The sequence below is a fragment of the Camelus ferus genome, chromosome 5, assembly GCF_009834535.1.
Source record: "Camelus ferus isolate YT-003-E chromosome 5, BCGSAC_Cfer_1.0, whole genome shotgun sequence".
Lineage (NCBI taxonomy): Eukaryota > Metazoa > Chordata > Mammalia > Artiodactyla > Camelidae > Camelus > Camelus ferus.
In genome coordinates, this window is record NC_045700.1 from 80,712,982 (window position 1) to 80,734,052 (window position 21,071).

Sequence of the window (21,071 nt, forward strand, 5' to 3'; positions counted from 1 at the left end):
GGCACTATTCAGTAAGGAAAGCCAAACAAGGCCAAATCTCTTTATTGCCCACTCCACCCCCACTTCCCTGTCCCCCCATAGTACTGCTAGGAACCATCCTCAGATTCGAGGCTCAGGGGCTCCCTTCGAGTACCAGGCCGGTAGGCTCCTCGACCCCGAGGCAGGCGGGGGTAGGAAGAAGCTGGTGTCCGACCCTTGGAGCGCTCCCAGCGGGCACAGTCCCGAGTCCTGCGGGGTGGGGGACCCTGCCAGTTGCCAGGCCCCTTCTCTTGGGGAAGACCCTCAACCCCTTGATTACGAGGCTCTGTCTTTAGGTCCATGGGCTCCTTGAGGGGCCCCTCAGGAGGTGGCAGTTCCTGGGTGTCACTGGTGCCTTTGAGGGCACTGCACTCCCCTCCCTTTAGGTGCTTCCATTCGGGCTGTCTCCAGGGGCCTCGACTGGCCCGGGGGGGATCTAACATAGCTTTCTGGGTCTCGCCCAGCTTTTGCTGATTTGGCCCAGCCCCTGGAATCTTCTCACATGTGTACTGGGAGGCCACAGGCAGAGGAGCCGATAGGGTGGTTTGAGCAGCTGATGAGGTGGGTGGTTCTGTGGCAAGGGCACCGGGTGGGTGGGATCCTCTAGAGGCATCCACAGCTGACTCAGGTTCCAAAGGGGCAGGAGGCTAGAAAGAAGTGAGCAGATGCAGTGAAGGAGATGCAGCTCCTCAAAGCAGGAAACTGCAGGCCCCTCACCACTGTCTGAGCCAAACGCCATCAGCTTATCACCTCCCCGCGGTAGAACAAAGCTCACCTGAGGGCCAGGGCAGAGGGGTGTTGGTAGGAAGGTTGGGGTCATTAGGGGAGAAGAAGGAAACCCTTCCCTCACCTGCTGGAGGCTGATGAAGTACCGGTTACGCTCAGCCTCAAGGTCAATGATGCCCCCTCTCTCCTGCTGTCTCTGGTAGAGCCTTTTGCGTTCTTCTTGCTGGCGCAAGCTCTCTGCATCAGGCTGGTACAGCTCCTGGAGAGAAGGGAGCAGAATGGCAGGGAGTAAATAAACAGGAGAAGGCAGACTCGAAACCCCTGCCCTTCCAGGACTGCCTCAAGAGATCTGCACAAGGTTCTTGGTTTTATCCTTTAGATTTGGACTGCTGAGCAAAGCTTTGGGCTCCCAGTGGGGGCCATAGCTCTGCAGAGATGGCCTAGGAAGCTTGAGCCCAATTCCAGAGATCCCATTCAAGGCAGACAAGATGCCATTCCTCCCTCCTTGAAAATAACATTATTCTTGGCTCAGACTAGCAGAGAGTTCCCTCACCATGGGCTGTTGGGGTTCAGGGGCTGCTTTCAGTGAGGCAAGATCATACACGAGGGGTTCTCTGCACACTGGACACTGCACACCAACAGCCTTCTGAAAAGAGAGGAGATATCACACCTCTGCTTCCCAGCCCAGTGCTCGCCAGCTGTCTAACGCAGTCGGCCAGCCACATCTGCAGAGGGCTGGGACGGAAGGGCACAGGCACACCAGTTCAGCAGTGAGGTGGGACAGAGTAGGGGCTGCCTAGTGAGAGATCTGGAACCTTCTGAAACCGCATGCAATAAGATTACATGTATATAAGGATGCCCTTTACCCTGGACAGAGGTAAGCCTTCATTAGTCTCAAAGGTAATATGAGCCTGGAAAGGCTAAGAAGGCACTGGACTGGAGGGAAGGAAGAGGCTGAGAATTGGTGGTGTCAAGTGAGCAGGGACCACGGGTTGACCTGTTTGGCTGCGGCGTGCTGCCGTTCCTGTTCCTGCTCCCGTCCTTGAGCCTGCAGCTCATGCTCCATGTGCTGGATGTACCGAGCCAGGCAGTGGCAGTGGAAATAGTGGTAACAGGGTGTTTTGGTAAAGGCCTCCTTCTCCTAGAGGGAGGGCACTAAGTCAAATCTCTCTCCCGAGCCCTCCACTGCCTGTCCCAAGCAGACCCCAGGTCCCAGGAGGGAAACTCACCTGGAAACCATAGAGGCAGATGACGCACTGGCCATGGGGGATATTGTTATCTGTGAGAATCTCCTTCCCTTTCTGAGCAGAGAGAGGACACTGATCAAACAGGGATGCATGGGCCAGAACTGTGAGCAAAGCTAGTCTATTACTCCCAGGAGTGACTGGCTGGCCAGTCTCCCACTGAGCCAGTTTGTCTTGTGTTCATGTATTTCTGTCTTGGTGATGCTTCCTTGGCTTGGAATCTTTCCTCCTCCACATCTCTGCCCCTCCCCCCAAATCTGTCCAGCTGCAAAATCCAATTTAATTGTTTTTTGACTCAGTAAGTCACCTTTAATACATCTTGGAGATGAAAATATACCTTAAATGAGAAAAAAAAGTTCAATTGAAACGTTTTGGGAGGACTTTTCTTGGTTATCCCTCTTTGAGTATCACCTCCCCAATGAGCCTGTTCTGGAGTCACCTTTTAGAAAGGAAGTGAAGGCATGGACACCCGAAATGGACAGAGAATTCAAAAGGCATCAGGTTGAGCTGTGAAATATGCATTTGTGCTGCTGTTGGAATAGCTAATACTCTGGAATTCCACAAAGTTCAAAGCTGCATCATGGAGGCCTGACTCAGGAGTGCTACAGTGGTCTATGCCCACTCAGACTCCAGGCCATCCACCTTTGACCTTTTCTGAACATTTTTCTTGAAAACTCAATGGAAAAACAAGACTATTTGTGTTTGTGATCTCAAAACAAAAAAGTCATCTATGTACATGAACCTGTAGCTCTAGGTGTTGTTTCATGTGGGTTGTTTCCTTCACTAGGCAGAAACTCTTTGAGTAAAAGAACCATGACCTTTTCTAGTCAGCTCCAATGGCAGACTAGTCTTTAAATGTTCATTCATGGCTAGACCCTCTAGGCAAGATCCGTATCTCTTGCTACTTTCAGTTGCCAGAGCCGGGAGAACAAGAAATGCACTCAAACTGAAGCAAGACAAATCCACGTTAAGGAGGACAAGTAATTTTCTGTCAAGATGCTGGAACAGGCAACTTGGGGAAGCTACAGAATTGTCTTTTGGGGAGATTTTTGAAACATAAGAAAGTCTCATCTTCCTGGATCAGTTTAGGCCTTACCCGAACAAGAACTAAATGAATGTCTCCAGATGTATTTAAGATTCTAGGCTCATAGCGTCCCTTGGGAGAAACTGCTCTAGCTGGAAGGGAAGACATTTCCCCAGGCTAGCACACCTCTTACCTCGATAAGTTCATACAGCATGGCAGTACCTAGCCCAGCCTTAGCCACGTGGCTCAGCGCCTGTGAGATCCTGGAGGAAAAGCACAAAGCATACATCAGGCCTGCCCCCTTCCCTCACCTCACTGAGCTGTATCCCAAGTACTCCCTGCTCTGACCAGCCTCACTTACTTGTGGATCTGTTCATCTGAGAGTCCTCGGGGGTTACGGATAGAGATCTCTGGCACCTCATACGGATACTAGAGGGAGAAAATAATCAAGTTACTGTGAAGCACTGTACTCCAAGGCCTCTCCTCTTCCTCTGCCATGAAGTAGAGGCCTCACCTGTGTTGGGACCTGAAGCACCAGAGTGAAGCAGACATACTGTGAATCCTGGTCTTCTGCAGTGGCAGGGTTTAGGGTGATGTAGATCTCCCATGGTGACGATCTGCAGGTGGATGGAGTGGAGACCTGGGATGTGACTGGGCGGGGACTTGAGGGCTGGGGAGGGTGGGGGTGAGACAGTCAAGCGAGCAGATGAAGTAAGTATTGGACTCTTTCTTTTGGGGGAATTAAAGGAATAATTCTGTCTACAGACAGAAATATTATCTCTAAATCAAGGCTCACAGATACTGCATGGAATTCTCTTATTACTAAGGGGACTCCCGCCCACCTCTAGGTGAATACGTACCTGCCATTTCCTTTAACCACCTGTAGTTCATCCAGATAGATAGACTCTAACACTTCAACTTCCGAAGGAAGGACCCTAGAGAGAAGGGGGAGATTGACTCACCATTTTAGCTCTCCCTATTAAAGCTAGTAAGGCTTTGCAGAAAAATGGCATTCTGCCTGAGTGTGTTCTCTTGCTAATCTCCATAAAAATGAGGGACATGTGTTTCCTTAAGTAGTCAAGTAGCCAGGGAGGAAGCATGGGAGTCAAGAATTTTAGAGATCATTTCTGCCATCAGATGAGAAAATGGATTCCCAAGAGGATGAAAATGACTAGCCCAAATCTCAGGGATTAACAGGGGCAGAAACGGGTCTAGAGCTAGGCTTCCTGACACCCTGTATAAGTTTCATTGCACTGTTAGCTGTTCCTTAGTGGCCATCTCTCTGATCCAGAAATATGATGTTCATTGATTAGCATTAAGTTTACCAATATCACTCCTGACTTTCCCTATACCACCATTTGTGGATTCCAGTGTGTATACACACTGCCAATACCAGGCACGGTAAACCTTCTCAAAGGAGATACCAATCTGAACAGAACAGATCTATGTGTGGTATAAAGGCTGTGTTGTAGTGGTAGAACCATTAGCCTCAGATTCAGTAATAGGTACCAATCACTTACCAGCTATGTGATCTGAGTACTTACTTATATCTATAAGCCTGAATTACCTTGTCCACCATATATAGATAATACCACCTACTCTCCAGGGTTATAGTGATGAAATCTAATTTGGTTATAGTATTTTAGCCATAGTAGCTAGTTTATATCTTTTTTCCTATTTGTTTAACTTTCTCCCTTAAAAGAAAAGCAGGAAGGATGTAGTCAATATCTGATGTATTTCTGACCCTTGCTGTCTGGTTGATCTAGATCAGCCTGTCCAAGTTAGGATCCAGTGGTCCTGATATAAATCAGAGGACACACGTTTAATCACAGAAGCAGTAGCTGTAATGACATGGAAGATGAGTGACTGTCTTGAGTCCACAGGTCTACCCAAATACACGGAAAGATAACATGCTTGGTTTGCTTTCTCATAGTTATATTGTTCCTTCTTCACCAGGAGCAGGGCTGCCCTAGCATGACACACATATATATGTACTTACATATACATATGTATATGTACATATATCTGTGTACGTGTGTATATATAGATTATATATAGTGGGTCTCAAAACTTTAAGTCTTAGGCAGACACCTCAAAATATAAAATAGATCACAAAGATAACAGGGGAGTTCTGGTTGACATAAGCGTCAGAGTCTGGAGCACCACGGGCTAGCTGTGCAATCACGCCCTCTCCATAGCACAAAGTGTCTCCTCTGAATCTTAAAGTCCCCTTGAACAGGTTGAAAACCACAAGTCTGGATGGTCTCAGTAAAGGCCAGCACTGGTTAGGCTCCCTGAACCAAAGGAACACTGAGGTGAAGCTGTCACATGAGGCCCTTCAATACTTCACCCACCCAACCTGTGACTTCGGCCCTGGATATGAGATGGGATGGTGATAAGGTGGTGACAAAAAAAGGTGGGGGGATGGGTGGGATTGTAGAATGTCCTGATACTAAGAACATGAGATTTAGAGTCAGACAACTTGGATTCCTAATCATATGTACCTTTTGGCAAATCATTTTACCTCTTCAGGCCCTACCTAGTCTCTGCAGGTACCTACACCTCAGAGTTATTAATGAAAAGGAGGCTTATGTATGTTACAAATCCATCTGTAATCCTCTCAACTATTCTATGAGGTATTGCCACACCCACTTTTTTTTTTTTTTTTACAGCTGATACTGACACACAGAAGCTATGTGGCCTGGTCAGCATCACAGCTAATAAAATATTAAGTGAACCCACATTTATCTATTTCCAAATCCTAGAGTCCTTCCAGGTTGTGATCTCTTGTTAAGAATGCTTGAGAGAAGGACTAGGAGAGCTTTTTGTGAGAATGTAAAGCTTTATTCAGACAACAGTCCTCATTAATGCTGTCGGGGAGGGGGAAGGTTGAGAAAAGCCTCAACGGAAACAGACTGATCCAAGGGGAAAGGGGGACGGGAACTGGAGGACATCGATTCCGGGAAGTAAAAGGGAGAGAAGAGAACTGATAAGCAGGCATCCCCCGGGACCCTGAGCAAATCTACCTCAGAAGGAGAGAATGGGACACGATAAAGCCGGAGAAGACGAGATCTAACTAGATAAGGCGTGGCCCGAACTGGCCAGGCCGGCGCAGATGCGGTCTCCTTTCGGTCAGATCAGCGCCCCTCCACCCACCCGCTCCCCAGTCCAGAACTCTTTTAGGGTGAAATGTCAGCGTCTCTGCCATCCCTCATCCCTCGTCCCGCCCTACACGCCCGCCATACGGACAGTTCCCTGCAGCCGCTAGTAGCCGGACCGGATCCAGTCGGTCAGCCAAAGCCCAGGTCCCCAAAGTTACCAGTCCTCTTCCCCTGCCGTTGCAGACGCAGAAGCCGCCATGTCTTCTGCAGCCCACAGCCGGAACCGGAAATACTCTCGGGGAAGTCGGAGGCGGTAGGTTAAACCCAGGAGGATGGCTAGCGGCCGTTTCTAGGCAACCGCAGACTCCGGGTCCTTAGACGGTCCTGATGGCCAAGGGACGGTTCGGATGTGCCCTAGGAAGTGTCTATGGGCGATCCACCGTCTCTCCCACACGCCTGAATGCCTTTGTCCTCCGGACCTCCGACCAGTTCTAGAGAGTAAAATGGGTAACAATGGGAGTCTAAAGAGCACGCAGTTGGGGGTGGAGAAGAATGGTAAGTCAGGCAAAGTACGCAGGCAGCTAGAAGAGGCGGGGCTGAAGGCCAGCGTTGGCGCCCCGCGGCCTGAGGAGCTTGAAGCTCCTTGACTAGGGGTGAGAGAGGGGCTCCTGTCTGCTAAGCGCGAGGGCAGAGCGTGTGGGCGGGGGTGCTGAGGATGTTGGTAATGTCAGGAACTTTGGGGAGGCTGGAAGGGGTGGGGTCTGTGAGCGAGGCTGGGTTGGAGGTGGGCGGGGTCGGGTAGGCGAGGTTGGATGGAGAGGGCGGGGTCGGGTGGGCGAAGCTGGGTGGAGAGGGCGGGGTGGAGGGGAGAAGCTGAGTGAAGTGGGCAGTGATCCTGTGGGCGAGGCTGGGTGGAGGGATACGGGGAACACGGGGTTGGGTGGGAACCAGGTTGGGCTGGGGGGCAGGAGGAGAAAAGGAGGGAGAACTACATGAGGCGCTCTGCTCCGGGATCTCATCTCTCCATCCACTCCACCCTACCTTGTTTATGAGTCCTGGATTGTTATGAAAAAGAGGAAAAGGCAAGATGGCTAACATTAAATCTTTCTTCCATGCCCGAACCAGGCCTCCCAGATGTGTGGAACTGTCCCTGGAGTTGTAGCCCTTCACCATCACCTCTACCTTCTTCCTTCTGAGGGATCCTGAAATCTCTGTCATGGAAAAGTACCACGTGTTGGAGATGATTGGAGAAGGCTCTTTTGGGAGGGTGTACAAGGGTCGAAGAAAATACAGTGCTCAGGTGGTGAAAAAAGAGGGATATTTCTTGGGTGGGATTCCACACCCTCAACTCCAGTGGAGAATGGGACCAGAATACTGACCTGTATTTCTAAGACACTGACTCCTCGTACTTTTTATGGAGTGTACGCTCTGAAGTTGGATTACTTGGGTTCATATCCCAGCTCCACCACTTTCTCACCTTAGAACTATGGACAGATTACTCAGCCTCTCTATGTCTCAGGTTCCTCATTTATAGAATGAAAATTAAAACAGTATCTGATTCATGGGGTTTGATAATTAAGTGTAATGTCACACTGAATCACTTAGTACAATGCCTGGCACCTAGTAAACAACAAATTATTATTATTTTTATTATTGGTCTCTATCATACCAGGCAAGAAGGCATAAACGACTTGAACTCTATTCTTCCCTCTTCATTTTTCCATCCTTCCCTTTCCCCTAAATCCCTTAAATCTTGAGGTTTTTTTTTTGGGGGGGGGGCTTTTGTTTGTTTATTTTTTGCATGGGAGGGAGGTAATTCGATGTATTTATTTATTTATTTATTTTGATGGAGGTACTGAGGATTGAACCTAGAACCTCATGCATGCTAAGCATGCACTCTACCACTGAGCTATACTCTCCCACAAATCTTGAGTTCTTTATCCAGATCAGAACACCTCTCCCAGAGTCCACCAAAGGTATCTGTCTGGCAGAGGCTGTTTCCTCCTAGGGCAAGAGGTATCGGAAGCCTGGATAAGGCCTGGGTGCCAGGGGGATAAGTGGAGTGGGAGACTAGCAGATATAATGAGAATTGCTCAAACAGTTTAAAGTCTGAGTTCTGGAGCTCTGAGGCTAATGTTTCAGTAGTGTGGTTAGACCTTGACTCTTCATCTTACCACTGACAGGTGGTGGCCCTGAAGTTCATTCCAAAATTGGGACGCTCAGAGAAGGAGCTGAGGAATCTGCAACGAGAGATTGAAATCATGCGGGGTCTGCGGCATCCCAACATCGTGCATATGCTTGACAGCTTCGAGACTGACAAAGAGGTACACTGCGGTTTGGGGTCACCTCTCCCCAAGAAGAAGGGTCTCAGGAATTTCCCAGCCTCAAAATGCATAAATCTGCATAAATCAGTACCATTGCCTTCTCCCTGCAGGTGGTGGTGGTGACAGACTATGCTGAGGGAGAGCTATTTCAGATCCTAGAAGATGATGGAAAACTTCCTGAAGACCAGGTATGTTTCCTGGCTCAAATTTCTCCTATACCTGGCCTCTCCTCAGATTAATGACTGGTAAGGTAAGCTGAGGGCACTGAGAATGTCCATTTTGAAAACTCCTGAGTGAAATATGAGTCGAGATGTGTATAGAACCAGAATGATATGACAGTACAGTCTGTGGATGTTGGAACCCAAATCTTTGAGTACAAAAGCTGGATCTGCTACTTTCTAGCTGAATCTTCTTGGGCAAGCTACTTTAACCTCTCTCTGCTCAGTGTCCTCATTTTAAAGTGAAAGTAATAATAATTTCTACCTCATAAGGCTATTGTAAGAATTAGTGAGTTAATTGATGTAAAGTGTTTTTTAAAAGAATACTTAACATGCAGTGTTCAATATAGTTAGCTATTATAAATGTTGTTGTTAACATTAGGCACTTTTAGGGAAGAAGGGCCAATGTGATGGTACCAGAGAGGCAGGAAGGAATAAGGGCTGTGGTTAAAGCAGCATTCACCACCAAGACACAGTGGTTAGCATTGGGACTTGGTTGAACACATTCTCCAGCATACTCATTCTAGAGATTTCTCTGTACTCTAGCAAGTAGGCTTTTCTCAGGACTTCCTGTAACAGCATTCTGTTTTCTTCTGAGCACTCATCATTATTTGTAGGTCATAATCTTATTTGTTTTGTCTTGTTTGTTTGCCTGACTACTTCTCTTGCAAAAAGGACTTTGTCATATTAAATAACAGCTAATGTATATTGAATGCTTATTAAGTGCCAGGCACCATTCTGAGCATTACATTACTTTACATGCTTTAACTCATTTAATCCTCACAATAATCCCATAAGTGGTATCATTATTGTCACCTTACAGACAGTTGATGAATCTGACAGGCACAAGATTGTTGGCCTGTGGTTATGCAGCTAGTGAGACTCATTACCTTTTCCTTGAATGAATGAATGAATGAATGAACAAGTGAAAGGATGAGTGAATAGGGGAGCAAGAATGAAAGAAGGTATCATATGAAGCTGTGGAAGAAAGACAAGGAAGAGAAGGTCACATCAGCAATAGTAGCAGAGCAGAGTCTTGGGGCTCATTATCAGGCTCCTTCCTCTGACCTCTCCTTTCCTCCTCCTACCTGACTGTTTGACCCCTAGGTTCAGGCCATTGCTGCCCAGTTGGTGTCTGCCCTCTATTATCTGCACTCCCACCGCATCCTCCACCGAGACATGAAGCCTCAGAACATCCTCCTTGCCAAGGGTGGTGGCATCAAGCTCTGTGACTTTGGGTGAGGAGCTTGACCTTCCGCCTCTACTTCCAGTTCTGTAGAAAGTCTTAGACCATATGCTTGACTTCCTTGGGCCTCATTTTAGAACCTAGGCTGGAGACTGGAATTTATGCTGGGTCTTTTGGAAGATGCTCTCTCTGTTTGGGTTGGGAGTATTTCATACAATGATAGCAGCAACCAGGTCTAGTTTTTATTGAATATTTCTCTCTTTCCATTCCCACTCCATCATCTCATGCAGATTTGCCCGGGCTATGAGTACCAACACGATGGTGCTGACATCCATTAAAGGCACACCACTCTACATGTCTCCAGAGCTGGTGGAAGAACGACCATACGACCACACCGCAGACCTCTGGTCTGTGGGCTGCATACTGTATGAGTTGGCAGTAGGCACCCCTCCCTTCTATACCACAAGCATCTTTCAGCTGATCAGCCTCATTCTCAAGGACCCTGTGCGCTGGCCCCCCACCATTAGTCCTTGCTTCAAGGTACAGAATATTGAAGGGTTACTTTTGCATCAGAAACCTGTCTCCCTCTGCCCCATTCCCTTTTTCACAATTTTTTTCCAGAGCTAGGGCTGTACTTTGTAGTTTCTGAATTAATGCAGGAGCTGGGGCAAGCTGCCTTGCTTTTTCACTCCAGGGGCATGTTTTGGAAGGGTGTTCTAAGGTCTGCCAAACTTGGGAGTAACAGCCCCTCCTTGGGCCAGGCTTATCTTGATCACAATGGAAAGGTAATTTCAAGACACCAGAGAGATACTGGTCCCTTTACATATGTATCTCTGTCCACTCATTTCCTGTCCGATGGAGTATCCATATGATTTGTAGATTTACCAACACAGCTGTCAGTCCTCTTCCTGAAAGAAGGAATCTTCAGATATACAAACTAGCTCAGTGATTGGGGACAGAGGATTGAGGTGGTGCCTGCTCATTGCAGCTAAGTCTCAGCAGGAGGGAGTAAGGGAGGAAAAAGACCCTTTTTATTTCTTTTCTAGGGCAAGATTTGGGCCTTCAATAAAATTTAAATGCAACCTTCTCCCACAGTGAAATCTCATTATAGTTTTCCTTTGTCCAAGATGAAAAGGGACAAGTTTCTCCCTAACCTGTTTAGTTGAGAGAGGCGCAAATAATTATCAAAAAGAGTGTAACAGAAGAAACTTAAGTGGATGCTATACAAAGGATATTCTTTCTTCCTTAGGGCAGATATGCAGGTATCTCCAGCAAGAGCCATGATGTGCTAATCACCTTGTTTTAGAACAGTGGTCCTAATTAATCTACTAGTACCTTCTATTCCTATTTCAGGCCCAACTGAGAATGTCCCCAAGGATACCTCATAACAGATGTACTCTTTTTAGATACAGTCTCCCTACCCCTCCACCATCTGAAGACTTGCTGGAAGATTTGTTTTTGAGTGCTCCCAAACCCGTCTTTACACAATGACTTGTGCATATGAGTGTGCTTTTAATTATAAATGCATTTGTTCCTACCCAGCGCAAACAAACCACAGTCAAAGGGAGGGCAAAGTGAGCAGTTTGGGACTCCCATGAATGTTTGCTTTCTGAAAATGATTGTGAAGGTGACATCCCTCTTTCTTAGTTTTTTCTTACTTCTTCACATACTGGTGACATTGAGATTTCTGGTTTTACTTCTGGGGTTCTAAAATGTCCTGGGCCATGGACAGGAATTGGGGCTCCCCTGGAAGTGAGGCAGTGAGATCTGTTCATGATTTCGGCCAGGGAAATGAGGCCTAAGATAGGATTAGAGAGGGTTTGATCAAGACCAGCTAGTCTGCTGAAAGAATGGACTCGGGTCTTGGTTTGCCGGTTCTGATGAGTTAGAGGAGTCGGTAGAGAAGTGCAGGCTGATGGAGTGTCCTTTCTCTCCACAGAACTTCCTGCAGGGACTGCTCACCAAGGATCCCCAGCAGCGTCTGTCCTGGCCAGACCTCTTACATCACCCCTTTATTGCTGGTCGTGTCACCAGTGAGTCCTTAGGGTTCCTGGGCTCTTGTGCTTCCCTAGTACGCTATCCAGTTAACACCAGTATTGGGATCCAACATGTATTCTTTACGCCACCAGCTTGAATTTTCTTCCTAGCCCTTTGCATGACCCTTGCCATTTCCCTTGCAACCCCCCTCCCTCTTTGTCACTTTGTCAGTAGGGTCCGCTTCCACAGAAGCCTGGAGACACTGAAGTTGTCTCTGGCCAAATGGCAATGGTGGCATGGCTCCAGTATGATCATGTCTTCCCCCTCTTCTCTTCCTGCAGTATTAACTGAGCCAGGAGGCCCAGATTTGGGTACCCCGTTCACCAGTCGCCTTCCCCCAGAACTTCAAGTCCTAAAGGACCAACAGGCACATCGGCTGGCCCCCAAGGGCAATCGATCTCGCATCTTGCGTCAAGCCTGTAAACGCATGGCAGAGGAGGCCAAGCAGAAGGTGTGTGGGACAGGGGACAGTGTGTGACATAATCAGGCTAGTGACTGGGGGAGTTGGAGAAGGAGGGTGACTTTCTAGGATTGAAGAAGGGCCACAAAAAGGAGTCATACTGCCTTATGGCAACCAAAGAGTTCTGACTCAGTGTCTCCTGCTCATTTCCTACAGAAACAGCAGAACACAGGACCTCCCCTTGAGCAAGAGGATGGGATCAACAAGGTGGCTTCTGGCTCATCTCCTCTGCCCAGACCAAAGACCACTCCTCAGGAACCAGGCCTCTTGGCTGGGATCTTGACCTCAGAAATGAAGAGCAGCTGGGCTGAGTGGGGGGCTGGGGAGGCTCCCCCTGCACCTCGGTAAGGAGGGTATAGCCAAAGATTTATAGGGTGAGGCGTCTTACAGGTTGTTGACTTTAGCCAAAGCAAATATAACATGGTCCATGTCACTCACCACTGCCTAAATATGGACAGGGCCTTGGGAGTCTGAGTCCTAGGTTCTAATTCCAGATACTTTCCTGATTAATCAGGAAATGTGGGAACTTTCTTTTCTTTATGCCTCAGTTGTATATTAACTGAAAGGGAAAGAATCATCTCCATGCAAAAGGGAAGATTATTTGAGCTGAGAGTCACAGGTGAAAACCACTAAGGTAGATTTGGAAGGTAAAGTGGGAGGGCAGTCAGAGATGTGTGTGTAGTGGACATACCCTGTCCTGGACATATCCCAGAAGGAAGTCTCCTCTAATCAATCCAATATGGCTTATTTTTCTTTCCTATCTTGGGCCTAGAGTGAGGGACAAGGTAATGAACCCTAAGCCTCCAGGACTAGAACTCAACCTGCTCCTCGTGTTCTCTGGCAGGAAAAACTGGATTATCCAGGACTATGAACGAGCACTCCCAGAGCTGAGGCCAGAGGTGGTGGGCCGGCGGAGCCTTGACACAGTGGACCTGGAAAATGAGGTGAGCCCTGGGGTCTCCTCTTGGCTTTGTCCCTGCCATGGAATGTTGGGTCTTGATAGATGTTTTCCATAACAGCGATTTGCAACCCTCCAAGTATGAGCTCCCCTTGTGTTTAAAAATTGCTTTCTTATTATTAACTTACAGATTTTATCTTATTTTATTTATTTTTAATTGAAGTACAATCAATTACAATGTGTCAATTTCTGGTGTATAGCACAATGTCCCAGTCATGCATATACATACATATATCCATAACTTATAGATTTTAAATGCATAGTACCTGAACATTCATTTGTCAGAAATCGTAATATATAAGCAAGAAGGGAAAGTCTCTCTTGAGCCTTATCTTGGCTCCAGAGGTATCTGTCTCCTGAACGTTCTATACTTTTACACATATGTGTATGTGCACACAGAATATATAGCTGGGCTATTTTTACATTACTGAGCCACCCCACATGTACTGTTTTGCCTAATGCTTACCATATGATCTGTTTTAGGGCTCTTTCTACATCTGAACAAGTAGTTCTACTACAGTCTTTTGTGTTTAGGGTTTTAACTTTTTATTTTGAGAAGATTTCAGACTTAAAAAATAATTGTGAGACTAGCATGAAGAATTTCTATATACCCTTTCACCCAGATTTACCACTTGTTAAAATTCTGCCACATTTGCTTTATGATTTTCTTTCTCTATGTATGGACACACCATCTTTCTCAATCATTTTAGGATAAGTTGCAGACCTGCTTCTTTATCACCAAATACTTTAGTGTATATTTGCTAAGAGCAAGGTGATTGATGCATTCGCACTGCCATGTTACAGTTATACAAGTCAGAAATGTAACACTGATGTAATTCTGTTACTTAGTCTATAGTCCACATTCAGATTTTTCCAGTTGCTCCAGTAATGTTCTTTATAATAAAAAAACATTTTTATCCCTGGTCCACAATCCAGCCCAGTATAACACATTGCCTTTAGTTGTTACACTTCATTAGTCTCCTTTAATCTGGAACAGTTCCTACTCTTTCTTTGTCTTTCATGACTGACAGCTTTGAGATGCACAGGTTGGTTATTTTGTTGAATGTTCCTCAGACTGATATTTCCTCATAATTGGATTCAAGTTATGCATTTTGGGTAGAAACTACATAAGTGATGTATCCTCAGTACTGCGATCTTTTTAATGACTTCATGGTATTTCCTAATGTGGATGTGCCAAGATTTATTATTCCATTGCAGACTGGCTTTATGATATTTCCAATTTTTTATTATTATTTGTTATTCCATTTTTTTTTATTATTGTATTAACCATGCAACAGACATCTTCCTAGGTATCTCTTTATGCACACATAGCAGTGTTCTCCAAGAGACTTTTCAAGACCCCTCACATAATGCGAGCTATACCTTTTTAAACTGGTGGCTGAAAAAAATACATCTATGCCAAAGGAGTCACTGGCTTCTTGCAGTTACTTCAGGATACCCCAGGTTGGGAGCTATTCCCCTTGGACCTGACACACTCCTCCTGACCTCTTTCACTCCTTGATGCCTCAGGAGCCAGACAGTGATGATGAGTGGCAACACCTGCTGGAGGCCACTGAGCCCGCACCCATCCAGCTGAAGGCCCCTCTCACCCTGTTGTGCAATCCTGACTTCTGCCAGCGCATCCAGAGTCAGCTGCATGAGGCTGGAGGGCAGGTAATGGGCAGAAGGATCCGTGGGTAGGATTGGAGACTATTTTCACAGACAAGGTATTAAAAAAACATTGACTGACAGAGGAGAAAGAGAAAGTTTGTACCTTTCCAGTTCTCTGTCATTGCATCTATTTAATTGAATGAGATTTGCTAACCACCTTTAGTAACACAAATTGCAGACTTTGGGTTTCTCTTTCTGAAGGGAAAAGCATTCTAGAGCAGGGATCAGCAAATGTTCCTATGGTAAATATTTTAGGCATGGAGGGCCAAGAGGCAAAAAATGGAGGATATTATGTAAGTATTTCTATAATGAGAGAAAACACATTTCCCCAAAGTTTTTATTGATAAAATAAAAAATACAGATGTAACAATTTAAGTTTTCATTATTTTTATATGCGGGTATGCTATTGAGAGAATGAGATTCTTTTTTAGGGGATAACATTTTGCTTAATTGCCATTTATGATTAGTGTTCTCTCCCACAAAGCCTTTCCTTACTTCTCTGAAACACAGTGATTTTCCTTCTTGGGGGCTCATTGAAATATGTCACCTGCATCTCTTTCCCTTTTTTTCTTTTAAGTTAAAAAAATGATTTCTAGTAAACTTACCAAGTTGTGAAACTATCACCAATATTCAGTTTTAGAACATTTTAATCACCCCAATAAGATTGCTTATAATTATTTATAGTTAATTATCATTCCCACCCCCAGTACCAGGCGACCACTAATCTACTTTCTGTCTCATAGATTTGCCTTTTCTGGACATTTCATGTAAATGGGATCATACAATGTACAGTCTTTATGTCTGGCTCCTTTCTCTTAGCATGTTTTTGAGGTTCATTCATGTTGTAGCATGTCTCAATACTTCATTCCTTCATTCCTATCGCTGACTAGTCTTCCATTGTGTGGATATATCACATTTTGTTTATCCATTCGCTAGTTGATGGATGTTTGGGTTGTTTCTACTTTTTGGCTTTTATGATTGATGCTGCTTTGAACATCCACATGAAAGCCTTTGAGTGCCATATGTTTTCATTTCTCTTGGGTGTATAGGTAGGAAGGGAATTGCTGGGTCAAATAATAAATCTATGTTTAAGATTTTAAGAAACCGCTGAACCATTTTCCAGAGTGGCTGCATCATTCTACATTCTCACCAGCAGTGTGTGAAGCTCCTCATTTCTCCGTGTCCTTGCCGACATGTATTATTGTCCATTGTTTTAAGTATAGTCATCCTAGTGAGTGTGAAGTGGTATCTCATTGCTATTTTACTTTGCATTTTGTTAATGACTAATATTGAGCATTTTTTCATGTGCTTATTGGCCATTTCTTTCACTCATTTTAAAATTGGATTGTAAGAGTTATCTGAGTATTCTGGATAGAAGATCTTTATCAATATGTGATTTGCAAGTATTTTCTCAAGTCTATATAATCTGTCTTTTTATTCTCATAAGAATGTGTTTTGAAACACAAAGGTTTTGAATTTTGAAGTCCAGTTACCATTTTTTTCCTTTGTAGATTATGCTTTTGGTGTTGTATCTAAGAAATCTTTTCTAAATCCAAAGCCTTGAAGATTTTCTCCTATTTTTTTCTAAAAGTTTTCTAGACTTTTACCTCTGACATTTAGGTCTCTGACCCACTTTGAGCTAACTTTTGTTTATGTACAAAAGGGATGTATTTTGTATGTATCCCTTAAGGATATTAAGTGAGATAGGGATCTAAGTTCATCTTTTTTGCATGTGGATACAGCATCACCTCAGCACCATTTGTTGAAAAGACTCTCCTTTCCCCATTGAATTGCCTTGGCACTCCATACCTCTCTTTTGGCCCTTACATGTCCTCCTTGTGTTGGATAACTTTTCAGTGGGGAAGGAGGTTAGCAACTCTGCCTCCAGGATAAGACTTCCTGAGTTGGAATTCCAGCTGAGCTACCCTGTGTGATTGTTGACTACTTACTTGCCCAATCTAGAAGCTTCAGTCTCCTCATCTATAAAATGGGTAATGGTATTTACTCCATAGGGTTGTTGTAAAGATTAAGTGAATAAATAAGTGAAAAGATTTAGAACAGTGAATGGCATATTGTAAAGCACTCAATGTAAATATTATTCTTCTTTTTAAAGATAATAACCATTTAAAAATATAATGCTGTCCTTAGCTTGCAGGCTGTATAGAAATAAGTGGTATATTGTACTTGGCCTGCGGGTCATGATTTGTCAACCCTAGATCTCAAGTTGAATACTATTGTTTTGTCTATCTGGAGTTGAACAACTTTGTTTTGTGTCCATTGTTTTTAATTTTCAGCAGTGGGTTTGTGTTTTCTTTCTTTTTTAAGGTGAAGGGCTAGAGAAGGGAGGGAGCAGTTAGGAATGTCACTGGGTCTGACTGAGATCCTAAAGAGAGGTCCCCTGCCCCTTGGGAGGAGGACTCTAAGTCAGGTGACTGGCCATCTACGTTCCCCTTCCCTGGTACATTCCCCCTCTATCTCTGTTCTCCATCTCTGGGTTTTAGATTCCCAAAGTAAGAACTGAGGATATTTCATCTTTCATCAATACATGGTAATCTGTAACTCTCCTTCTATCTCTCATAATATCGATTCCTGTCTCTTTCTCTCGGGTCACCCAGATCCTGAAAGGCGTACTAGAGGGTGCTTCCCGCATCCTTCCTGCGCTCCGGGTCCTGAGCAGTCTTCTGTCCAGCTGCAGTGACTCTGTTCCCTTGTATTCCTTCTGCCGTGAGGCAGGGCTCCCTGGGCTGCTGCTCAGCCTGCTCAGACACAGCCAGGAGAGCAACAGTCTCCAGCAGGTAAGCACTTCACCAGGAGCCTCTAAAAACTTACTGGAATTTCTTCTCTTCGGATTTCTTGTCTCCAAAACGCCATCTGTACTTGGCCCAAGTGGCTTTTATTTTGTTTTCTTCCTCTCTAGTTAGCAGATTATGAATTGTAAATCCTCATCCCTTTCAAGGCCAGGCAGATAATGTCAGTCAGTGAAGTAGACTATACGTGACTATGTGAGTAGTGGGGAAGGTGAGAAACTGGAGCTCTTGTGCCCTGTCGGAACGGGGCATCCTTCCCTCAGCACCAGCTCACTGTTGCTAAGTGGGAATACAGGCCCAGTGTTGGCAGATCCTCCAGTTTTCTAAGAGGAGCTACAAATCCAGATTTTTATGTGCAGTTTCCCAATATTTACAGCACTGTGTTTTGAAATGTAAAATCCTAGGCTTTATTGACCTGGTTTTCTAGAGCAGGGTATTGAAATCCAGAGGTTAACTGACTCACACAGGCACTACCTTGCCAGCAGCCTCGGAGATGATAAGCAGAAGAGCTCGGGTTGAGACTCAGTGTGCGCATCCCCGTGCTGTGTCCTGCCGCAGCTGAGCTGAGAGGCGGAATACAGAAAGGTTTAACAGGGTCTAGGCTCGGGCAGCTGGAAGCTGCACTCTGCTGATGAGTGTTAATCTTGAATGTTTTAAAGGAATTTAGAAAAGAATTTGAGCTATTCTGAAAAATAGAACCTCCTAAACTCCAACATGCTGTTCAGGACAAACAAGGTACATGTTCAGGCTGTTTACAGCCCATTGGCTGCCACTTTGTTACCTCTAGATCTCCTTTCTCTCTGTCCAAATGCTCCCTTCCTTCTGTTCCTTTCTGTTTGGTTAGGCTGATTGGACATCTGACACTGTTTTTACTTAATCTTTGTTTCCATCCCCTACATTGCCCTTATTCTCTGTCCTCTTCCCTGGCAGCAATATTGGTATGGGACCTTCTTACGGGACCTGATGGCTGTGATTCAGGCCTACTTTGCCTGTACCTTCAATCTGGAGAGGAGCCAGACAGGTGACAGGTGGGATGAGAGGCAGTTTTGCTCCGTTGGATCGTTTGGCTTCAAATTTTATCCCTGTTTCTTCCCCTTCACACCAGGAAGAGGCTAAGTTAGGAGAAGCTATGATTTATGAAAGGTTTAGGGATCAGCTGAGGGACCTGTCAAAGTCCAGCTAGTCCTCTTAGTCCTCCAAGACACCTCCAAGTTTACCCAAACAATTTCAGGTTCTAAGGGTTAGCAGTCACCATACACTAAATAGAAGGGTTAAGGCGTGAATAAGCTAGAGAAAATGACAAAGAGGAGGCTTGGAGGTGTGTATGTGAGACTGTGTGTGCGTTTGAAGGGGAAAAGGGAGAGAGCATTCTGATCTGTTCCCTTGCAGAGATTCTCCTACCTGCCCTGAACTGACCCTTTTACCACGTGTGGGCTTTTAATAGAGAGATGAGAAGAAACCACGGACTCATTTCTTTCCCAGCCTACAGGTATTTCAGGAGGCCGCCAACCTCTTTCTGGACATGTTGGGGAAACTACTAACCCAGCCAGATGACTCCGAGCAGACTCTGCGGAGGGACAGCCTTATGGTAATCTGTGTCCCCTTCCAGATTTCTCTCTCTGTCTTTCCTGTATTTCTCTCATTCTCTTCCTGATGACTATCGGAAAAGATTAGGTCAAGGTCAATGTTTGTTGAATGCCAACTATGTGCCAAAAGCCATTTGAGTAAGAGAGAGTCCCTATTTTCGAGGGACCAGGGCTAGTTTAAGAGGAGAAATGTGATCAAGGACAACAGTGTTAAAACTACATTAGAACTTTGTATAAAATATAGAAGCACCACTGAAGAAGACTAATGCTTCTTGGAGGGTTGTAGAGGAGTCAGGGAGAAGGAAATCATCTCTGCTAGGATTTGAAGAATGCACAGAAGTTTGCCAGGTGGTTGAGGCAGGAAAGTCGGGAGTACATTCCAGGCAAAAAGAGCAATATATATTAAGTCCCAGAGGCATCAAGCTGTGTGGCCTATTTTAGGGAACCACAAATAGAAATATTTCTTCCTGAAGAGACTTAGAGATCAGCTAGTATTTCCCAACCTTGTTTGTCCTACAGGCAAGTAACCTATGTGAGTTCTCTCCCCTGGACTCTGGAGGTGAGGGATGGGAAGGGAGGACTGAATGAGAAAACAGCTGAGTTCTCTGACATATCTCAGAGGAGACAGATTGGAACATGTGCAAGGAAGCAAACAACTGTCTGGTCATTATTTAAACTGGCAATTGGGAACACAGAGCTGGGCTACAGTCCTGCCTCTAGCTCTCGGTCCATTCAATCTCTTCTAGTCTGAGAGCCCATTTTAACATCCTTCACTCTTTCTGGTCAGGAAGCTTTTAATGTCTAACCTAAATTCTGGCCAGCAGTGATTCACATTATTGGTCAGCACTTCTCCTATGTCATTGTGTAGTGTAGCATGGGGAGTTTGGAATAAATATTCTACCTCTTGAAATTCTGAATCAGTAGGACTGGGTTGGGAAGAACCCACGAATCTCCAGGAATTCTTAAACTCAGGGTCCACAGATCACACTTTGAGAAACATCATCTGGGGAGCAGCTGATCAGAATAGAAGGACTGACACCTAAAATTCCTGTTCTTGAAGCATGAAGGCAGTTATAATGCATTTTCTGTGCATGGAATAGTTAGAATTCACCAGGTGGTCCCTCTTTTCTCATGTTCTCTGGGAACTCTTGCTCCTTACCCTAAGCCCAGTCAGTTTTCTGACTAATGTTAACCCTGCCTTTGTCACTTTGCCTTTGTCTTCCTTAGTGCTTTACTGTTCTGTGTGAAGCCATGGATGGGAACAGCCAGGCCATCTCCAAAGCCTTCTACTCCAGCCTCCTGACGACGCAGCGGGCTGTGCTGGACGGACTCCTTCATGGCTTGACAGTTCCACAGCTCCTGTTCCACACCCCGCCAGGTAACCAGAGCTGGGAGGTGAGGTTCTCTTGACTTACTTGCGATTAGATCCGGCTCTGCTCTTTCTCCTGCCATTGCCTAGAATGGTTCCTGATGTTTCATGAGTGTTAAATAAATAACTGTGAACTGAGAGAATGAATGGAGTATCTGCGAGAAACCACCAGACCTCTCCCTGCATTCTTTGCCTTTCTCCACAGGAGCCCCCCAAGTGAGTCAGCCACTGCGGGAGCAGAGTGAGGATCTGCCTGGAGCCATTTCCTTAGCGCTGGCAGCCATATGCACTGCTCCTGTGGGGCTACCTGGCTGTTGGGAAGCCAAGGAGCAGGTCTGAGCT

At 45.6% G+C, this 21,071-nt stretch overlaps 2 protein-coding genes across 11 annotated transcripts in view; one reads left to right on the forward strand and one right to left on the reverse strand.

Moving 5' to 3' along the window:
- Positions 1-6,801, reverse strand: RNF25 (ring finger protein 25). Of its 3 annotated transcripts, none has more exons than XM_006186844.2 (10): positions 6,332-6,801; positions 3,873-3,947; positions 3,527-3,629; positions 3,374-3,441; positions 3,206-3,275; positions 1,974-2,045; positions 1,742-1,885; positions 1,298-1,387; positions 869-1,003; positions 1-665 (listed from the first exon to the last, which is right to left on the reverse strand). In XM_006186844.2, the coding sequence occupies exons 1-10, from the start codon at positions 6,370-6,372 to the stop codon at positions 87-89; spliced, it is 1,377 nt and encodes a 458-aa protein (XP_006186906.1). In that variant the 5' UTR covers positions 6,373-6,801; the 3' UTR covers positions 1-86. The 3 variants fall into 3 exon arrangements, with proteins under 3 accessions (XP_006186906.1, XP_006186905.1, XP_014416539.1); XM_006186843.3 differs by having other exon boundaries at positions 1,298-1,390; positions 6,332-6,444; XM_014561053.2 differs by lacking the exon at positions 1,298-1,387 and having other exon boundaries at positions 6,332-6,444.
- STK36 (serine/threonine kinase 36) overlaps positions 6,506-21,071 on the forward strand; it is a 25,118-nt gene continuing 10,552 nt past the window's right edge. For 4 of the 8 annotated variants that reach the window (XM_014561051.2, XM_032480248.1, XM_032480250.1 and 1 more), the window contains exons 1-16: positions 6,659-6,766; positions 7,239-7,413; positions 8,297-8,437; positions 8,548-8,625; positions 9,763-9,893; positions 10,132-10,381; positions 11,781-11,874; positions 12,160-12,329; positions 12,495-12,682; positions 13,183-13,282; positions 14,827-14,970; positions 17,583-17,762; positions 18,705-18,802; positions 19,257-19,362; positions 20,588-20,738; positions 20,935-21,062. In XM_014561051.2, the coding sequence (XP_014416537.1) occupies positions 7,330-7,413; positions 8,297-8,437; positions 8,548-8,625; positions 9,763-9,893; positions 10,132-10,381; positions 11,781-11,874; positions 12,160-12,329; positions 12,495-12,682; positions 13,183-13,282; positions 14,827-14,970; positions 17,583-17,762; positions 18,705-18,802; positions 19,257-19,362; positions 20,588-20,738; positions 20,935-21,062 (2,043 nt within the window). In that variant the 5' untranslated portion in view covers positions 6,659-6,766; positions 7,239-7,329. Of the gene's footprint in view, positions 6,767-6,816; positions 6,835-7,238; positions 7,414-7,510; positions 7,565-8,287; positions 8,438-8,547; positions 8,626-9,762; positions 9,894-10,131; positions 10,382-11,780; positions 11,875-12,159; positions 12,330-12,494; positions 12,683-13,182; positions 13,283-14,826; positions 14,971-17,582; positions 17,763-18,704; positions 18,803-19,256; positions 19,363-20,587; positions 20,739-20,934; positions 21,063-21,071 lie in introns of those variants that run through there. The other 4 variants (XM_032480246.1, XM_006186845.3, XM_014561052.2 and 1 more) reach the window with 4 other exon arrangements.